Below are 18,135 nucleotides of genomic sequence, written 5' to 3'. Positions count from 1 at the left end.
TGGGAATGGCCATCAAGACAACTGGTACGGTTGCATGTGGACTTCACTGGCCCGTTCCTGGAATCGATGTTCCTTATTCTGGTCAATGCCCACTCAAAATGGTTAGACGTATGTTGTACATATCCTCGATGACTTCTCATGCAACAATAAAAAAACTCCAGCAAGGTCTCTGTACCCACGACATACGAGAGGTCTTCGTATCCGATAATGGTACTCCGTTTACCAGTGGAGAATTTCAGGCACTCACGAAGTTGAACGCCATTAAACACATCCGAATGGTATCCATAAAATAATGGCGCCTCCTAACCGGCAGTTCAAACATTCAAAACCAGAATGAAGAAACAGTCTGCTGGTTCCCTGGATAAGATATTGGTCTGGTTCCTCTGATTATAGAACCATACAGCACACAATGACAAGAGTAGCACCAACAGAATTGTCAATGGGACAACGACTGCGCACCAGGCTCAGCCTGCTGTTTCCCAACTTGTGTGGGGGGGAAGGTGGAGTCAAAACAGGAGACCCAAAAAAGGAACTACGACACCAGAAGACCGCAAAGGGCTTTCAGGGCAGGAGGTACCATCTATGTGTGGAACCTTGGAGATGGTGACCAATGGATCCCAGGACCTCTGCTGGAAAAGACTGATCCGGCTTCTTACAAAGTCAAAGTCCAAGGGAAGGCAGTGAAGAAACATCTTGACCCACCTGAGAAACAGGGAACCGACTCCAGCAAAGATGGTTTCAGCAAATACAACGTCCTTGACACCTGTTGCAACTACCTCTGACAAGGCGACTCAGTCTATCAGGGACTCCAGAGTCGTTGTCCCTGAAAAGGAAGATTTGGAGTCCAAAATGGAGACAGAGGAGATTGATTCTCCATCGGAGATTAGCATCGAAGATGAGCCTCTATCTGTCCATTGTAGCCCTTCGGCATTCACAAGGAAGCAATGATCCTCAGTCTGCTTCTCCTCCCCCGACTACCAATCCGGGCTCTATCCCCCACCAACCCGAGGTCTTGTGCCAAATACAAAAGGGGCTTCATCACCGTGGGAGTGAAGGGGATGATTTGGACTTGAAGGGGGAAGGAATGTGATAATAGTCACGAGAACCATGGGGGATCACTTGATCTTCCTGCGGGCTTTGTAGAATACGTGTTCCCGTGGTGAACAGGCGGAGGCCCGCCCAGTTGGGGCTCGTTAGCAGGACCTTTAAATGTAGCTCCCACACATGGACCGGCAGTACCCGATGGTCCTGGGCTGGGACATTTGTTTTGTGTGCCGTGGTAGCGGCTTTATCTTCACTTTAAAATAAACCAGTTAGGCCTTTCAGTCCACACCTCCTGGAATTATTACATGCATTCACAGTATTGTTGCCACAGAATTCTCAAACTAATTAAGGCACGGAAGAAAGCTATTCTGCCATCGAGATGTTATACAACAGGTTTGTCAATCTGTAGTTGCAAGTGTCTGGTCGTTTTTGAGGAGTGGAATGCTGTAGCATTGAGGAAAGCACTATGGAAATGTGCAACTTATATTCAAACTTTCTATTCTCCTGCATTCCTGATGACGCTGTGAGGTAAGGGCTCAGTTTATCTTGCAAAAGGTAGGAAGCAAAATTTAAAGGAGGCCTTAGGCCATTCTCCTCTGCCTTTGGCATTGACAGATGCCTGGTTGCAAGTTACCAGCCACCACAAAACAGCATTATGGTGGGTGGGTGGCGGGGGCTGGCTCATGCTTGGGAGGGAGAGAGAATGAGGGATCAAGGGAAGCCAGGGGAATAAGGATCAGGACAAAGACAAACATTGGGAATGGAGATCGGTCAAAATAGATCGAGACAGGGAGTACGGTTTTGGGGAAGGAAGACTGGGGAATGGGAACTTGAGAGAGAAAGTCAGAGATCCTGAGGGATAGGGTCTCAGGTGAAAGATGGAATCTGGGAATGGGCGTGCTCATGTGGAGAGGTGGGATATGTGAGTTGAGGGAACATGAAATGAATGAAATGAAGTGAAAATCGCTTATTGTCACAAGTAGGCTTCAAATGAAGTTACTGTGAAAAGCCCCTAGTCGCCACAGTCCGCCGCCTGTTCGGGGAGGCTGGTACGGGAATTGAACCCGCGCTGCTGGCCTGCCTACATGTCAGAGGATTGAAGGTTTAAGAAAAAATGGATTGTGGGTGTGACAAGCTTTCTTTCCACAGAGCAAGTGAAACACTGCGAGCCCACTGTGGTTAAATAGTGGAAGATCATTTTAATTGGAGGGAGAATAAGGAACTAGGAAAGAAAGCTGGATTCTCACTGGAAGCAACAAGCAGGAAAAGAGAAAGAAATATTTTGAACTGAAGGCTATTAGCAATACATCACTAACATGTGGTTTTTGAGGTAAAGACTAGCACTTCCTGTCAAAGGGAATGGGACATTTTATAATAATTATGCATATTATATATGTTTGGAAAGGAAGAATAGAAAAAGATTTCCTTCCCCGCCCACATTCCTCCCCTCCTTCACTGCCCACATTGTTCCTCTCTTTCCTTGCCTACTCTTCCCCTCCTTCCCTGTCCACCCTCCTCCCTTTCCTATATTCACTCTCATTTCCCCAGCCTCAGTTTTCTCTCTCTCCTGCACCCAGTCTTTGCCTGCTCGTGGGTGCCATCATGGCTCTTGAATTTCTTTGCTCAACAGCTGCAGGCACAAAGCCCTGAACAAATTCCCCATCTTTCTACACAGGTCCCACTTTATAATTCATATGGAAGTTGTGATCAGATGCCACGACATCAAATATCACATGATCAGACGTCGAGAGATCAGACATCCCATGGGTTACGGAGAAAGGCAAGGAAATTGCACCAGCTCGTCTGGAGAGCTGGTGAGGACTCGATGGGCCAAATGGCCTCCTTCTGTGCCGTAAGAATTCTGTGATATCATGTGGTCAGAATGTCACCTGATCAACCTTCCAGGATTGCCTCCAATCTATGCTGCCAGCCCCAGCCACGGAGTGTCAGTGCTGTTTGATCACATACGAGGCAGATAATCAGTTTTGATTCACCTCTGATAGTTTTACATCCATGTGTACAATGAAAAAACAAATAAAGCAACAATTGTTTGCTGACATGGCGCAAACCACGTCATTAAAGTAATTTTGTTCAGTGAACACGAGTAATTTAAAGAAATTACAGAAACAGCACAGAAAACATTCTGAACCATTTGCTGGACCAGGGCTGAAGTATCCAGGGAGCCTCCGCCCTCAGTCACACAGTCAGAAGAAAAGGGGCGGGAGCCTCCTTGAACACCAGGCGCTATCCGGCGCTCCAGCTCCCACTCCAATGCACTGATGCTTGCAGAATGGTTTATTCCCCATCGAAATGCCGTCCGCTCACTGCCTGCAATGATCATGCTGTGTGACGCTCAGAAAAGCAATCTTGGCAGAGGCTGACTGACGGGGATGTTATTGAGAGGAAAACCATGCGGTATACCCAGCAATGCTAAATTCCGCTTCACACGACCGCTGGTAAATCATCAAAACGGCATCCATTCGAACGTGTGAGGGCAAATTCAGGAATCTCGAGCGCGTGTGACTTCCCAGGACGATCGCTACCACAATTCTCCAAATTCAGTTCTTGACATGAATATTTGATAATTCAAAACTTATGGGGGAGGGGGGGGGGTCTATTCGACTGGGGATGGTTAAGTGGATCCTGTCTCACTTTTATAGTTGTTGATCTGATTCACCCTCCGTTAAAACTGCCCCGTCCAACAGGCCGAAGACAAAGCAGTTGGGCAATGTTGAGACAGTATCGGTAATGCCCCCCTCCCCCCCCCCCCCCCAAGTCACACTCGGGGATTGCTGGCTACTTTTTATTTCCAGAAGGTCCGTTCGCCTAGGCGACCGACGCTGCTTCACACCCACCCGGACACAGACACCTCCACAGGGGAAGAGGGTGGACGCGACTTCCAGGTCTGCCTTATCCGACCGGGGTGAGAAAGAAAGGGACTCTTTTTTTTCAAAATAGTGAAATGGTTAATGGAAAGGCGGGAACTTTCTTTTTAAAAAAGGATGCATTTCGGATGAAACGATCAAATCTGGTTTGTGGGACCAGAAACGCGCTCGAATAAAGGGGCTTGAACACCACTTGGCCACTTCACAAACTTCGGATGGCTTTACCACACGAATATAAAGTGAAAATGATGTAAAGATGGAGCGGGGCGGGCGGGCAGCGCTGGGAGAGGTCGCGGGGGTTGGGATCGCTTGTAACTCAGTCGGTCACAATAAAGAGGTTCGATAAATAAGAGAGCGATAAAGTTTGCAGAGTTAAACCATCGTTGTTGCGCGTGTGCTAATGGCAACTGGTCTCTCTCTCCCCCTCTGATGTCTGCAAACGTGAAAAGGCAGATCAACTCATAACAATCTGCTTGGGATGTAGCGTCCGTTAACACAGCGGAGCCTGCCGACTGGAGCAATGTCAGAAGCCCGGAGTCACACTCACAAGACACGGGCTCGGCTGAGGAGCGGGAAAGTGAGATTGTGGCACATCAGGGATGGTTGCAAGAGGCAACTCTGCCTTAAATAGAAAGTATCCAGCACCCCCCCCCCCCCCCAACACGCTTTATTCTCATTGGCTGGTTAATGAATAATAAATCAACAACAAAAAAACCCTTCTCCACAAATTGCTCAACAAAAGCGGCTTACACCAAGTCAGACGACAAAGGTTCTTTGGTTTGAAAAAAAAATCTCTCCGAAGAAGTCCTTTCACAACAAGACTGCCTTCGTTTTTGCATTTCTAAGAATTACAATTATCGTTGCCCTCCAATGAATACTGTTCTACATGAGAACGTCTTTGTTCAGCATTTAAAGGAGCAACCCCCTCCCCCCCCCCCTCAGCAAGAATGCACGATTTGTTAGCTGGAGAAACATGGTTCAGTTCTACTTTAGTCATTTATGGAGATCCCAGTGTGTGTATAACACTGTGCCGGAGCGTCAGAAAATTCTAATCCAACACTGGAACCAGGGCAGAAAAAAGAAGTCTTGAAAACTTACCTCCACGCTGAAGGGCTGCTCCTCGCCGCAAACGGAACAAATAATCCAAAGCAAGGTTTGCAAATAAAACGCACCGGAATATACAAATGCAAGTTGTCTTCCTTTGTACAATGTGGCTAAAGGCTGTGTGAACCCGTTTGCCATCTTTCAGAGAAGGAGCCGCTCATTTGTAAGGGAGCTGTCTGTAACTGGAGACAGAGCCAGACCGTGAATCAGAGGGGAGCTGGAGAGAGCCGGCAGTGCTCTGGGGCTGCTGATCGCTCCTGAACAATTTCACTGGCTCCAACCAGTGAACTCGAGTGTAACAGTCCAGGGAACATCCAGCGAGTCTGCGCACTGACTGTCAAGCTACCCTCTCCAAGACTGGCACAGCCCTCTCTCAGCACTGTGCTGTATCACAGCGAAAAAAAAACCCAGTGGGCTGAGGCTGACACAGGCACTCTCCGTTCATTATGCAGACGTTGTATTTATCTGTCTCTTGGCAGGGAAGATAGACAAAGTGTAATTAGTTTAAACGAAATGCTTCTCCCCTGTGCTCTGGTGGTTGGAATGTATGTTAGTAAAACAAATGCAATGCTGTTATTATATGCTGATATTATTTCGATATCAGTGACCATTTAGAAGAGATCATTTTTTTAAAATGCCCTCACTGTGATTAAAGTGCACCAAGATTTCTCACTGAGAGCAAAAGTTTTTCCCCATTGTCCCTCCCACCCACTATAGAAACAGAAGGATTTACAAGACAGACATGACATTCGGCCCATCTTGTTCATGCCGGTGGAAAAAGCGCGCGATCGACACAAAAACTTTCAGCTCTTGGTCCACTGCCCTGTAAATTAGATAGCTCAAGTGTAATTTCAAGCGTTTTTTAAAAAAATTATGAGTATTTCTGCTTCTGCGATCTTTCAGGCAATTTCCAGACCCCACCAGTCACTGGTGAAAACTAACTCCCCTCCAATCCTTCCATTAACTAATTTACATCTACGCCCTCTACTTATTGATCTCTCTGCTAAGGGAAATCTTTGCTATCCCCTCCATCCAGTCTCCTCCTAATTTTTTTACATCCCAATTAATTCACTCCTCAACCTTCTTTGTTCCAAGGAAAATAACCCCAGACTTTTATCATAGCTACAATTCTCTATTCCTGGCAACATCCTCTTAAAACTTCTCTGTACCCTCTCTAGTGCCATCACATCATTCCTGTAATGTCGTGATCAGAACTGAACACAGTTCAGCACGGTAGCCTTGTGGATAGCACAATTGCTTCACAACTCCAGGGTCCCTGGTTCGATTTCAGCTTGGGTCACTGTCTGTGTCGAGTCTGCACATCCTCCCCGTGTGTTTCCTCCGGGTGCTCCGGTTTCCTCCCACAGTCCAAACATGTGCAGGTTAGGTGGATTGACCATGATAAATTGCCCTTAGTGTCCAAAATTGCCCTTAGTGTTTGGTGGGGTTACTGGGTTATGGGGATAGGGTGGAGGTGTTGACCTTGGGTAGGGTGCTCTTTCGAAGAGCCGGTGCAGACACGATGGGCCGAGTGGCCTCCTTCTGCACTGTAAATTCTATGAATTCTATGATATTACTGTATCTACAGTCCAACTATTGTTCTGCAGTTTTAATATAACCCCCTTGTTTTTAAACTCCAGGGTTCAGTTAATAAAGGAAATGTACCTTGTGCCTTTTTGACCAATCCACCTAACCCACACATCTTTGGACTGTGGGAGGAAACCGGAGCACCCGGAGGAAACCCACGCACACACGGGGAGGACGTGCAGACTCCGCACAGACAGTGACCCAGCCGGGAATCGAACCTGGGACCCTGGAGCTGTGAAGCATTTATGCTAACCACCATGCTACCGTGCTGCCCTAAATTCTCTGGATTGAATTCCATTTGCCATTTTGTTCTGCCCAGGAGGCTCTGATTGATACATTGATGTATTCCTCCAGTCACCAGCTTTCTTCCTGATATCAATCACACAACCATTTTTATTTTTATTGTGACATCTGCAAATTCCTTAATCATAGCCCCTAAAATAATTGATATATACTACAGAGAACAAGATGCCTAGTAATGAGCCCTGCAGAACATAACTGGAAATAGTCTTCCTGATACAAAAACACCCAATGACCATTACTCTTTGCTTCCTGCTATTGAGCCAATTTTGGATCCAATTTGCCACTTTCCCTTGGTTCCAATGAGCTTTTACTTTTCTGTCTAGTCTGCCATGTGGGATCTTGTAAAAAGCTTGCTAAAATCCATATAGTCTGCATTAAATGTGCTCCTTCACTGGCCCAGCCTGTTACCTCAAAACATTTCAATCAAGTTAGTCAGGCACAACTTTCCCTTAACAAATCCATGCAGACGCTCTATGTTAATTTGTGCCTTACTAAATTGCAATTTATACCATCTCATAGAATCAAAGAATCACTACAGTGCACAAGGAGGTAATTCAGCCCATCAATTCTGCACCGACCCTCTGAAAGAGCATCCTACTTAGGCCCACGCGCCCAGCCTATCCCCATAACCCAGTGACCCCACATAACCTTTTTGACACTAAGAGGCAATTTAGCATGGCCAACCCACCTAACATGCGCATTTGGATTGTGGGAGGAAACCGGAGCACCTGGACGAAACCCGTGCAGACACAGGGAGAATATGCAAACTCCACACAAACTACATCCAGGGCTGGAATTAAAACCCGAGTCCCTGGTGCTGTGAGGCAGCAGTGCTAGCCACTGTGCCACCGTGCCTCTGAAAAATTCTCTGATTTTCTTCTATTAATTTGTTCACCATCAAGATTGGGCTATCCATTTTTTTTTTAACAATGGTACAAATCAACTGTCCTCCAGTACCACATTTGTAGTCAAACAGGTTTGGAAAATGATGGTCAGAGCCTCTGCTGTTTCTTCACTTCCTTCTGTTAGTAGCCTGGGATACATTCTATCTGGGCCTGGTGGTTTATCCACATTCAATAAGGTTAAGTATCTTAATATGTCCTCCCTCACTATGTTTATCCCATTCAATATTTCACACTCCTCTTTAACTACAATACCTGCTTCGTTCTCCATTTTTTGGTGACCCCAGGTGCAATGTTTTCATTAAGAACCATAACCACATCTTCTATCTCCATTCACAAGTTATCTTCTTGGCATCTAACTAACCTTATTCATTCCTTTGTCGTCCGCTTGCTTTTTATTCGTTTATAAAATACCTTTGGATTTTAACTGCTAATATTATTTATGCTCCCTCATTGCTTTCAAATTTCTTTTGTAATTTCACCCCTGCATGTACTATTCTAGGCTTTCTGCAGTATTGTACTTTTTACATCTAACGTAAGCTTCCTTTTTTTTTAACCTTATCCTACTCAGTATGCTCTTTGACATGCAATGTGATCTAGATTTGGGAGTACCACCCATTTTCTAAGTGGAAACATATTCAATCGGAACCTTTTTTGTTCTCCCTGAATGCTTCCTACTGCTTTGATACTTATTTATCTCCAGAATTCACTGAGGAAGGAGCAGTGCTCCGAAAGCTAGTGTTTGAAACGAACATGTTGGACTTTAACCTGGTGTTGTAAGACTTGTTACTCTGCTCACCCCAGTCCAATGCCAGCATCTACACATCATTTATCTCCAGGTAACTGTTTCCAACCCCCCATCTCAACGTAGTTGACTAGGCCTTTCGCCAATTTAAAACTTTTACTCTCAGTCTATCTTTCCATAACCTAAATTGACTGAATTATGATCACCACCACCAAAATGCTCTGTTACTGATACTTCTTCTACATGCCCAGATTTGCTCCCTGAAACAAAGTCCAGAACTGCCCTTTCTTTTGTTAGGCTTGCTATGTATTAGCTAAAATAGTCCTCTTGAATGTATTTTGAGAATTCTGCTCCCCCTACTCTTGCACACTGAATTTTTCTCAGTTAATATTACGTTAATATTATTATTACTGTCCTATTGGCATTTCTCAGCAACTTGTCCTACATATTTGTTCTTCTGTCTGCTTCCAACTATTTAGAAGATCTATACAGTAATATACTCCCAGCAGTATAATTACCCTTCTTTTTTTTCAGTTCAAACCATATGACCTCATTTGATGTTCTTTCTCAAATATCATCCCTCCTCACAGCTGTAACTGTTTCTTTAACCAGTATTGTGACCCCCTTCCTTTTTCTATCCCCCTTATGATCCCATCTGAAAACGCTGTAACTAGTTGAGCTGCCATTTCTGCCCTTCTTTAAACCACAATTTACGGAGGGGCAAGCATTAGCATCTCCTATAGTGTCACTGAAAGTGGTGTTCAGGAAGGGCATCAGAAAATAATCATTCTGGGACCACTGAAATAAAATCAGGAAATGTCTGCTGGACATTTAACCCATTAACTCCCTCTTTCTGGTTGTGTTGCTGGTTGTTTTCTGTTTACTATTTTAAATCCTAGCAAGAGGCATTCTTAGCTTTCAGTTTTCAGTTTTTCTGGGGGTTAATAGGCAAAACATCAATCCACGTATTCTCTTTGCAGATAATGACAGGGCAAATTGCTTTTCGGTTTTTAGTTCAGGTTTCCTGTTTTCATCTTGAAGCCTAATTCCTGTTCAGTCAAATGTCTCTGCATCTGTTCATTATGTCATTTTGTTCCATTTAGTAGTTTTATTGAATAGCTGTAATAAGTCTTTCGACCAGCTTAACCATTTTCGCAGCATAATGCGAATTACACTTCTGTGGCTTTCCATGCTTCAGGCAGCACGCATTCAATCAAAACGTACTGATATTTCATGCAAACAAATAAACCTCTGGATTCTATCTTTAGAATAAACCACCTGTGCATGACTTTAAAAACTGCTGATAACACACAGGTAACTGTAATATCGTTTATTATTTAATGGGCTGTGGGCGGTGCTTGGCAAGGCCAGCATTTGCCACTCATCAAATCAGTGGCTTGCCCAGCCATTTCAGAGGCCAGCTAAGAGTCAACCGCGTAGCCCAGGTTGTCTGGAGTCACATGTAGGCCAGACCAGGTGAGGATGGCAGATTTCCTTTATCGGTGAACCAGATGGATTTTTATGACAGTCACTGATGTTTTCATGGTCACCATTATTGAGGATAGCTTTACAATTCCAAATTTATTTAATGATTTTACATTCCACCAGCTACCATGGTGGGATTTGGACACATAATAATAATCTTTATTAGTGTCACAGGTAGGCTTACATTAACATTGCAATGAAGTTACTGTGAAAATCCCCAAGTCGCCACACTCTGGTGCCTGTGCGGGTACACTGAGGGAGAATTCAGAATGTCCAAATCACCTAACAAGAACGTCTTTCGGGACTTGTGGGAGGAAAGCAGAGCACCCGGAGGAAACCCATGCAGAGACAGGGAGAATGTGCAGACTCGGCACAGTGTTTTGGCTTTGTGTTTGTGGTATTCAATCATTTCTGCTCTGCACAATTGTTTTCCGAAGTTGAATAGCTGACACTTATTTTTGCTTTATTTGTTTTTGTATTTGGCACTTTAAGGCCACCACATTGTATGCTTAAACTTGATGGATTTGTGCTCCCAGTACCAATTGATGGATAGAAAATCTTGTGGGAGTCACTGGCCCCTGTGGTTATTTTCTGGTACAGATTCCTACTGCACTGTGAGTGCAAATTAATAAAATCCTTCCCAACCTATTTCCTTATGACTTGCAGCACCGTGAGGACAGGACGCTCCTGAGCAACGCTGTGTAACAGTTATTTTTCAATAATGGACCTCCTGTGGGTTACATAGCCCATGTAATAAACAAAATACTACTAAAGCCATTGATTTATGATTGCATTTCACATGTCAGCTAATGAATATAAGTCCTTTTATATTCAAGGTGACAATACAATTTGTAGAGAGACTTCAGAAACTTGTTTCACAGAGCTGCAGAACCTGAAACTTCATTGTTGCATTTGATTTTGTAAAATTGAATTGGAAATGTTGAAACAGCAATCCATTGTAGTAAATGTTGTGAGAAAATCATGGCTAACATCACGGCAAAATAAAGTTCAGTTTCTGGGCAGAAATTGCTTGCCTGACACAGATTTGTAATGATGTTATAAATATTTGTGTTCATAGTTTCCAACTATTGTTATGAAAACTTTCCTTACATCATTGAGAGTGGAGGTCATGAACTTCAACTCCTGATTGATCTCAGAGCTTTTGCCCTGGCACAGACCACGAGTGGGCTCCACGTCCACAGTTCATCAGATTTATGATGTTTATGTCCTTTGGGCCCAATGCGCCTGTAGAAGACGGAAAATGAGGCAACAATCCAGGTCAGGTGACCAGGGATAGAGCACCACCGAGAATAAGCTTCCCAGGCAGTGAACAGGGAGAAGTCCAAAAGACAGAAGGCAGGGGGAGAAGTCCCAAAAGAAGGGTCCCAGTGAGGGTGCATGTACAGGAAAAGATCTCAGTTCAGTTAAAAAGAGAGGAACAGAGAAACCGTCTTCACACTGGAAAAATTTAATTTACAGAAGAATGCCATTCAGTCCATCGAGTCTGCATCGGCCCTGGGAAAGAGCACCCTACTTAAGCACACACCTCCACCCTATCCCCATAACCCAGTAGCCCACCTTAAACCTTTTGGACACTAAGGGAAATTTAGCTTGGCCAATCCACCCAACCTGCACATATTTGGACTGTGTGAAGAAACCAGAGCACCCGTTGAAAACCCACGCAGACACTGGGAGAACGTGCAGACTCCACACAGACAGTGACCCAAGCCGGGAATCGAACCTGAAACCCTTGAGCTGTGAAGCAACAGTGCTAACCACTGTGCTACCGTGCAACCCTGAAGTGCAGGCTAGAAATGAAGAGGTCTCAGAAGAAGCCCTGAAGATCAAAGAAGGAAGCCGAGGCTGGTGACTCTCTGCTGCAGTCCATTGAGCCATAGCTACCCTTTGGCGCAGTAGTGATATGCTCGACACGGCTGAAGAGCTGAAGCTGTGCTTGCAAGTTGGTGTTTGAGAGTGTACTTGGGAATCCAAGGGAACAGAATCTTGGTAGATGAGACTGAAATCCTGCAAGGCTATTGTTGATGCAGTCTGATTTAGAATGACATTTGGAGAGAATTGTGGGTTAGATCTTCGAAGGTGAAGACCAGAACACCTCATGAGAGAGTGGGATTGGTTGACTCACAGTGTTTACTGACATCAGGGTGAAATATTGAGAAATCCATGTACTTTATCTTCATTGCAACTGCCATTTTTTGTGTAGTGTGGTGTGTTCACCCGTAGTTGGTTTGTTAATTCACATGTACCTCATATTTACTTTGAACGTGAGCACATAAGGCAGATATTGTAAGTTGTTTTGTCTCTCTTGACCATGCACAGTAAAGTTTATTTTTGTTTGTTTAAAATTGGGAGAATCATGTGGCATATTCAATTCAAAATCTCAAACTTTGTCTACTTTAAAGAAAATGTTATTGGCCACTAACCAGATCTTACCAAGAAGCTGGGTGTCTGGCCTCGGCTCTTAATACTGTATTTCCTCTTTTGCCTTTTCCTGTGTAAATTGGGGTTATCACAATGCTGGTTGATCACCTTCATATCAACCATCATTTTGGATTTGGTGGGTGATTTCACAGCCAGATGCCCTGCTTGCCGCTAACATCCCCCCGCCATGCGCGCCCCCCCCCCCCCCCCCCCCTCCCCTCTCCCGCCGGCCCAATTAGGGGTTGTGCACCAGTATGTGCTGGCTTGATTCATAGATTATAACTCTCTGCACGTTTATATTAGCTGATTATACATTGGAATATTATTGTTTTCACATGTACTCCGTTTTATTTAATTTATTCTAAAGCCCAGGTTCCCTGGAAGAAAATAGAGAAGATGTTTTGTAAGAAGATAAGAGGTGTGTAAAACTACTGGAGAAAAATGAGAGGGGATGGAGGGAGCATTAATTTATTTACTGTGTCAGCATTGCGTTCTAGAAGTATTGCAGTAGTGGTCAGAAGTGAAGGGGTTTGAAACCACTGGGAGTGGGCCTCTTAAATCTAGAATAATGGTTCCAAGGTTTTTAAGTATTTGGGGTGACGTGTTTGGAATTTTGAAATGGTGTAACCTATGAGAAATGGAGATTGATATTTGGGTCCAGCAGGCAGCAGACTAGACGCTGATTCAGAATAGGCCCTGGGAAAAGGGATGCATGGGTATGAAACTACTGGGAGGTACATGGTCTAGGAAGTGTCAATCGCTGGACATTGAACTGGAGATGTCATTGTGTGATTCTGAGGTAATGTTGAGAGAGGTTAAAATGTATGGCATGACTTGGGAAAGTGATCTTTAGGAAAGAAAATAAGGAAAGATCTTGCATGTACATAGTCCTTTTATTGGCCTCAGAATGCACTAACAATTCAACGCAGTGGAATGCTTTTGTCGTCACCAATGAAGGGAAATGAAGCAGACAATTTATACTTTACAATTAACAATGAGACAAATGTTCTGAAGAAGAGCCATATTAGACCTGAAATATTAACTCTATTTTCTCTCTTCACATCTGCTGCCAGATTTGCTGAGGTTTTTCAGCATTTTCGGTTTGAGATAAGTGAACCAGTCAATCTGATTTTTGTAGTATTGGATGAGGGATAAATGTTGGCAAGACCCCAAGGGATCTCCCCGCTTTTCTATAATTCATACCATAAAACGTTTTCCAGCCATCTGATAGGGACTCAGTTTAACATCACATCTGAAGGGTGTTCTTTGGCGTACAGCAGTCCCTTAGCACTGAAGCGTTGGCCTAGTTTATGTGCTAAATTCTCTGCATTAGGGCTTGAAACCTATAACCTCCTGACTCAGAGGCAAGAGTGCTATCACTGAATCATGGCTGTCTCCCAGGAAGGTTGAGTGAAGTTGGGGGGGGGGGGGGGGGGGGGGGGGTGTGGTCAGAGTGACAAGCTATCGGAAGGTATAGGAAGTGTTAAGGAGCTGATAGCTGGCAATATCTTTGGGAGGAGTGGACACAAAGAATGAACTTTGTAATCCTAAACAGATTTCTGCCACCCAAAAGTTTTACAACAATATTTTCTGTGGGTAGATGTTTAAGATAAATAAAACAATAATAACAATCTTCATTGTCACAAATAGACTTACATTAACACTGCAATGAGGTTACTATGAAAAGCCCCAGATCGCCACATTCCGGCGCCTGTTTGGGTACGCTGAGGGACAATTCAGAATGTACCTAACAGCACGTTTTTTGGGACATGTGGGAGTAAACTGGAGCACCCGGAGGAAACCCACACAGACACAGGGAGAACGTGCAGACTCTGCACGTGACAGTGACCCAAGCCGGGAATTGAACCTGGGACCATGGCGCTGTGAAGCAACAGTACCAACCACTGTGCTAGTGTGCTGCCCAAATTCTTGGTCCGCTGATAATGTAATTACCAACCATAGGTCAGAAAGTATATTATAAGCACAAAATTAACTTTAATAGCTTAACATAGGCATTCAAACTCACTATTGGGAAAGGTCTTTCGGGAGTTCCACTTTTACAGTCAGAAAGCAAGTATACAGCTGCATTCCCAACCGTCACTTGGCAGCTTGCTAGAAATTGTCCAGAGCATCGAATACCCTGAGAGGAATTCTGCTCAGGAAATCTGCCCAAAGACGCAATGTGTCTTTAGATCTTCCAGAGGAACCTCCAACATGGTTTTGGAAATGTGAATGCTTGTGCAAGGGGAGATGCTGGTGTGGTCCAGCTGGATGAAATAGAAAGAGATTAATAGGAAAAGTGCAATCCCCACCATAAAGTCAAGTGTCACATCATTACCTCTCTTGGGGAAGGGGCTTGGAGGACCGAATCAGAGATAACTATGGACATTGATTGATTTAAGCAAAGCAGTTAAGCTTTGCAGAAATAATGTAATGGGAAAAAATCATGAGGGAAATCAAAAGTGGAAATGGAAGGAAATGTTTCATTCACAAGATGTACATACAATATCTAAGAGTTTAAATACATTAGGGAGGCAAGAAAATGTATAGAATGGGCAACTATTATGCAGACACTCGTAATTACTGGGAATACAGAGAAGATTTGAATGGGGTGAAATCTTGAAGTTTAATTAAGCTTTGTGCAGAATAAAGTTGGGAGCTGATCAATTTTAAACAACCTAATGCCTTCAATAAGGTAGTATCAAAGAACTTCATATAAATGCTTTATTACTCATTTTACAGTGTGATTTTAGACCAACAGAACAATTTCAAAGCTAACAATTAATGCAGCCAGGGCTGGCGCAAGGTTGTTTGCCACCTGATGGAACCATCAATTCTACGGACACGTGCTTGTAGGATTAGAATAGCGGTTTTAATATACTTACAACAGAGCCAGCCTGTTAGCCGTTGAACATTCGGTGAACTGGCTGGCTGACTCTGTGGCACGGATCTTTATACAGCAGCTCCAGGGGGCGGAGTTCTGGGCAGAGCCAAGGGGAGAGCCCAGTACAAACTCTCGAGTACTCCCAGAGCTACTCCCCCCTGGTGGTCAGGTAGTGCAACTGCACTTACAATATCGGTGCAGATATGCAATGGGAACAGAGTGACATTGGTAACTTATAATACCGTGTCAATCTCATTCACCACATTCACCCCCTGTGAAAAAAATCAACTCCGGCAGGGGTGGTGGCTCACAGAGTTAGTCTGTCTGGAGGACGAATTGTTCGTTGCGATCTGCGGAGCACCGGGGTTGCAGCCTCTTGCGGTGGCTGGGTGGGTGTTGAAAGCTGGGGTACGATGACAGACTCCGGGGCGGGTCTCGTCCAGACTTCATACACCTCTGGCTCGCCTGGAGACGGGGGGCGCTGGGGGTGGGCTGGTGCTGGCGCGTGGAACAGGTGGGGCAAGCTTGCGGGATCGGGGACGCGAGGGGGCGGCAGCATAGGGAACGGGGTAAGGGGTTCCTCAGTGGGGGTAGGGAGGGGGCTGGATCCAGCGGGTGCCAGGTCCCGAAGGGATACTGTGTCCTGGCGACCGTCCGGGAACTCCACGAATGCTTACTGTGGGTTGGAATGGAGGAGGCGCACCTTTTCAACAAGGGGGTCGGTTTTGTGCGCCCTGACGTGCTTCCTCAGGAGAACAGGGCATGGCGTCCTCAGCCACGCCGGAAGTGAGACCCCCGTGGTAGTGCCCCTAGAAAAAATGAAGAGTCGCTCGTGAGGGGTTTGATTGGTCGCTGTACAGAGGAGTGATCTAATTGCGTGGAGCGCGCCTGGGAGGACTTCTTGCCATTGGGAGACTTGGAGTTTTCTAGACCGAAGGGTCAGTAGGACGGTCTTCCAGACCGTCGCGTTCTCCCTCTCCACCTGCCCGTTCCCCCCTGGGGTTGTAGCTGGTAGTCCTGCTCGAGGCGATGCCCTTGTCGAGCAGGTACTGCCGCAGCTCGTCGCTCATAAAGGACGAACCCCGGTCGCTGTGAACGTAGCTGGGAAAACCAAACAGGGTGAAGACACTATGCAGGGCCCTAATGACTGTGTGGGAGGTCATACCGGGGCACGGGATGGCGAAGGGGAATAGGGAGAACTTGTCTATGATGTTGAGAAAATAAATGTTCCTGTTAGTGAAGGGGAGTGGCCCTTTGAAATCGATCGCAAGGCGTTCAAAGGGCCTAGAAGCCTTGACCAGGTGGGCCCTGTCTGGTCTATAGAAGTGCGGTTTGCACTCTGCACAGATCGGGCAGTCCCTGGTGACCGCTTTTACCTCCTCGTTGGAGAAAGGCAGGTTTCGGGCTCTGATGTAGTGGGCGAGCCGGGTGACCCCTGGATGGCAGAGGTCATCGTGGATGGCTTTCAGACGGCTGATCTGCGCGCTGGTGCATTTCCCGTGGGATAGGGCATCCGAGGGCTCGTTGAGCTTCCCCAGTCGATATTTAATATCATAACTATAGGTGGAGAGTTCGATCCTCCACCAAAGGATTTTATCGTTTTTTATTTTGCCCCTTTGCGAATTGTCAAACATAAAGGCTACCGATCGTTGGTTGGTGATGAGGGTGAACCTCCTACCTGCGAGGTAGTGCCTCCACGGACGAACAGCCTCCACGATGGCTTGTGCTTCCTTCTCGACTGAGGAGTGTCGGAGTTCTGAAGCGGATAGGGTACGGGAGAAAAATGCAAAGGGCCTCCCTGCCTGATTCAAAGTGGCTGCTAGAGCTACCTCTGAGGCGTCGCTCTCAACCTGAAAGGGAGTGGATTCATCCACCGCCCGCATGGCTGCTTTGGCAATGTCCTCCTTGATGCAGCTGAAGGCCTGGCGCGCCTCAGCTGACAGGGGAAATCGTGTGGCCTTAAAGAGTGGGCGGGCTTTGTCCGCATATTGAGGGACCCACTGGGCGTAGTATGAAAAGAACCCCAAGCACCGTTTGAGGGCCTTGGGGCAATGAGGGAGGGGGAGTTCTAAGAGGGGGCGCATACGGTCCGGGTCTGGGCCCAGGACTCCGTTCTCCACGATGTAGCCGAGGATGGCCAGTCTGTTTGTGCGGAAAACGCATTTCTCCTTGATATAAGTGAGGTTTAATTTCTGTGCCGTTTGGAGAAAACGGTGGAGGTTGACGTCGTGGTCCTGCTGGTCATAGCCGCAGGTGGTAACATTTTCCAGATACGGAAACATGGCCCGCAGCCCGTACTGGTCCACCATTCGGTCCATTGCTCGTTGGAACACCGGAACCCCGTTAGTGACGCCGAAGGGAACCCGGAGGAAATGGAAGAGGCGGCCATCAGCCTCGAACTCCGTGTAGTGGCTGTCCTCCGGGCGGATTGGGAGCTGGTGGTATGCAGACTTCAGATCCACCGTGGAAAATAGCCGATATTGGGCAATCTCGTTAACCATGTCTGCAATTCTGGGGAGGAGATACGCGTCTAGGAGCGTAAAGCGATTTATGGTCTGACTATAGTCGAGGACCATGCAGAATTTTTCCCCGGTCTTGACGACCACCACCTGAGCTCTCCAGGGACTATTACTGGCCTCTATGATTGTCTCACTGAGCAGCCATCGGACCTCCGATCGGATAAAGACACTATGCTGTAGGCTGTATCGCCTGCTGCGAGTAGATACTGGTTTGCAATCTGGAGTGAGATTGGCGAAG

At 45.9% G+C, this 18,135-nt stretch overlaps 1 protein-coding gene across 2 annotated transcripts in view; it reads right to left on the bottom strand.

Moving 5' to 3' along the window:
• Positions 1-5,375, bottom strand: part of LOC119972429 (matrix metalloproteinase-16-like) — a 320,314-nt gene extending 314,939 nt beyond the window's left edge. For both annotated transcript variants that reach the window (XM_038809101.1, XM_038809102.1), the window contains exon 1: positions 5,028-5,375. In XM_038809101.1, coding sequence (XP_038665029.1) covers positions 5,028-5,171 — 144 coding nt within the window. In that variant the 5' untranslated portion in view covers positions 5,172-5,375. The remainder of the gene's footprint in view (positions 1-5,027) is intronic.
• Between the last annotated feature and the right edge of the window lie 12,760 nt (positions 5,376-18,135).

Source organism: Scyliorhinus canicula, chromosome 10, assembly GCF_902713615.1.
Source record: "Scyliorhinus canicula chromosome 10, sScyCan1.1, whole genome shotgun sequence".
Taxonomy (NCBI): Eukaryota; Metazoa; Chordata; class Chondrichthyes; order Carcharhiniformes; family Scyliorhinidae; genus Scyliorhinus; species Scyliorhinus canicula.
The sequence above is the reverse complement of the archived record's forward strand: the minus strand, read 5'-3'. Positions and strand labels throughout refer to the sequence as shown.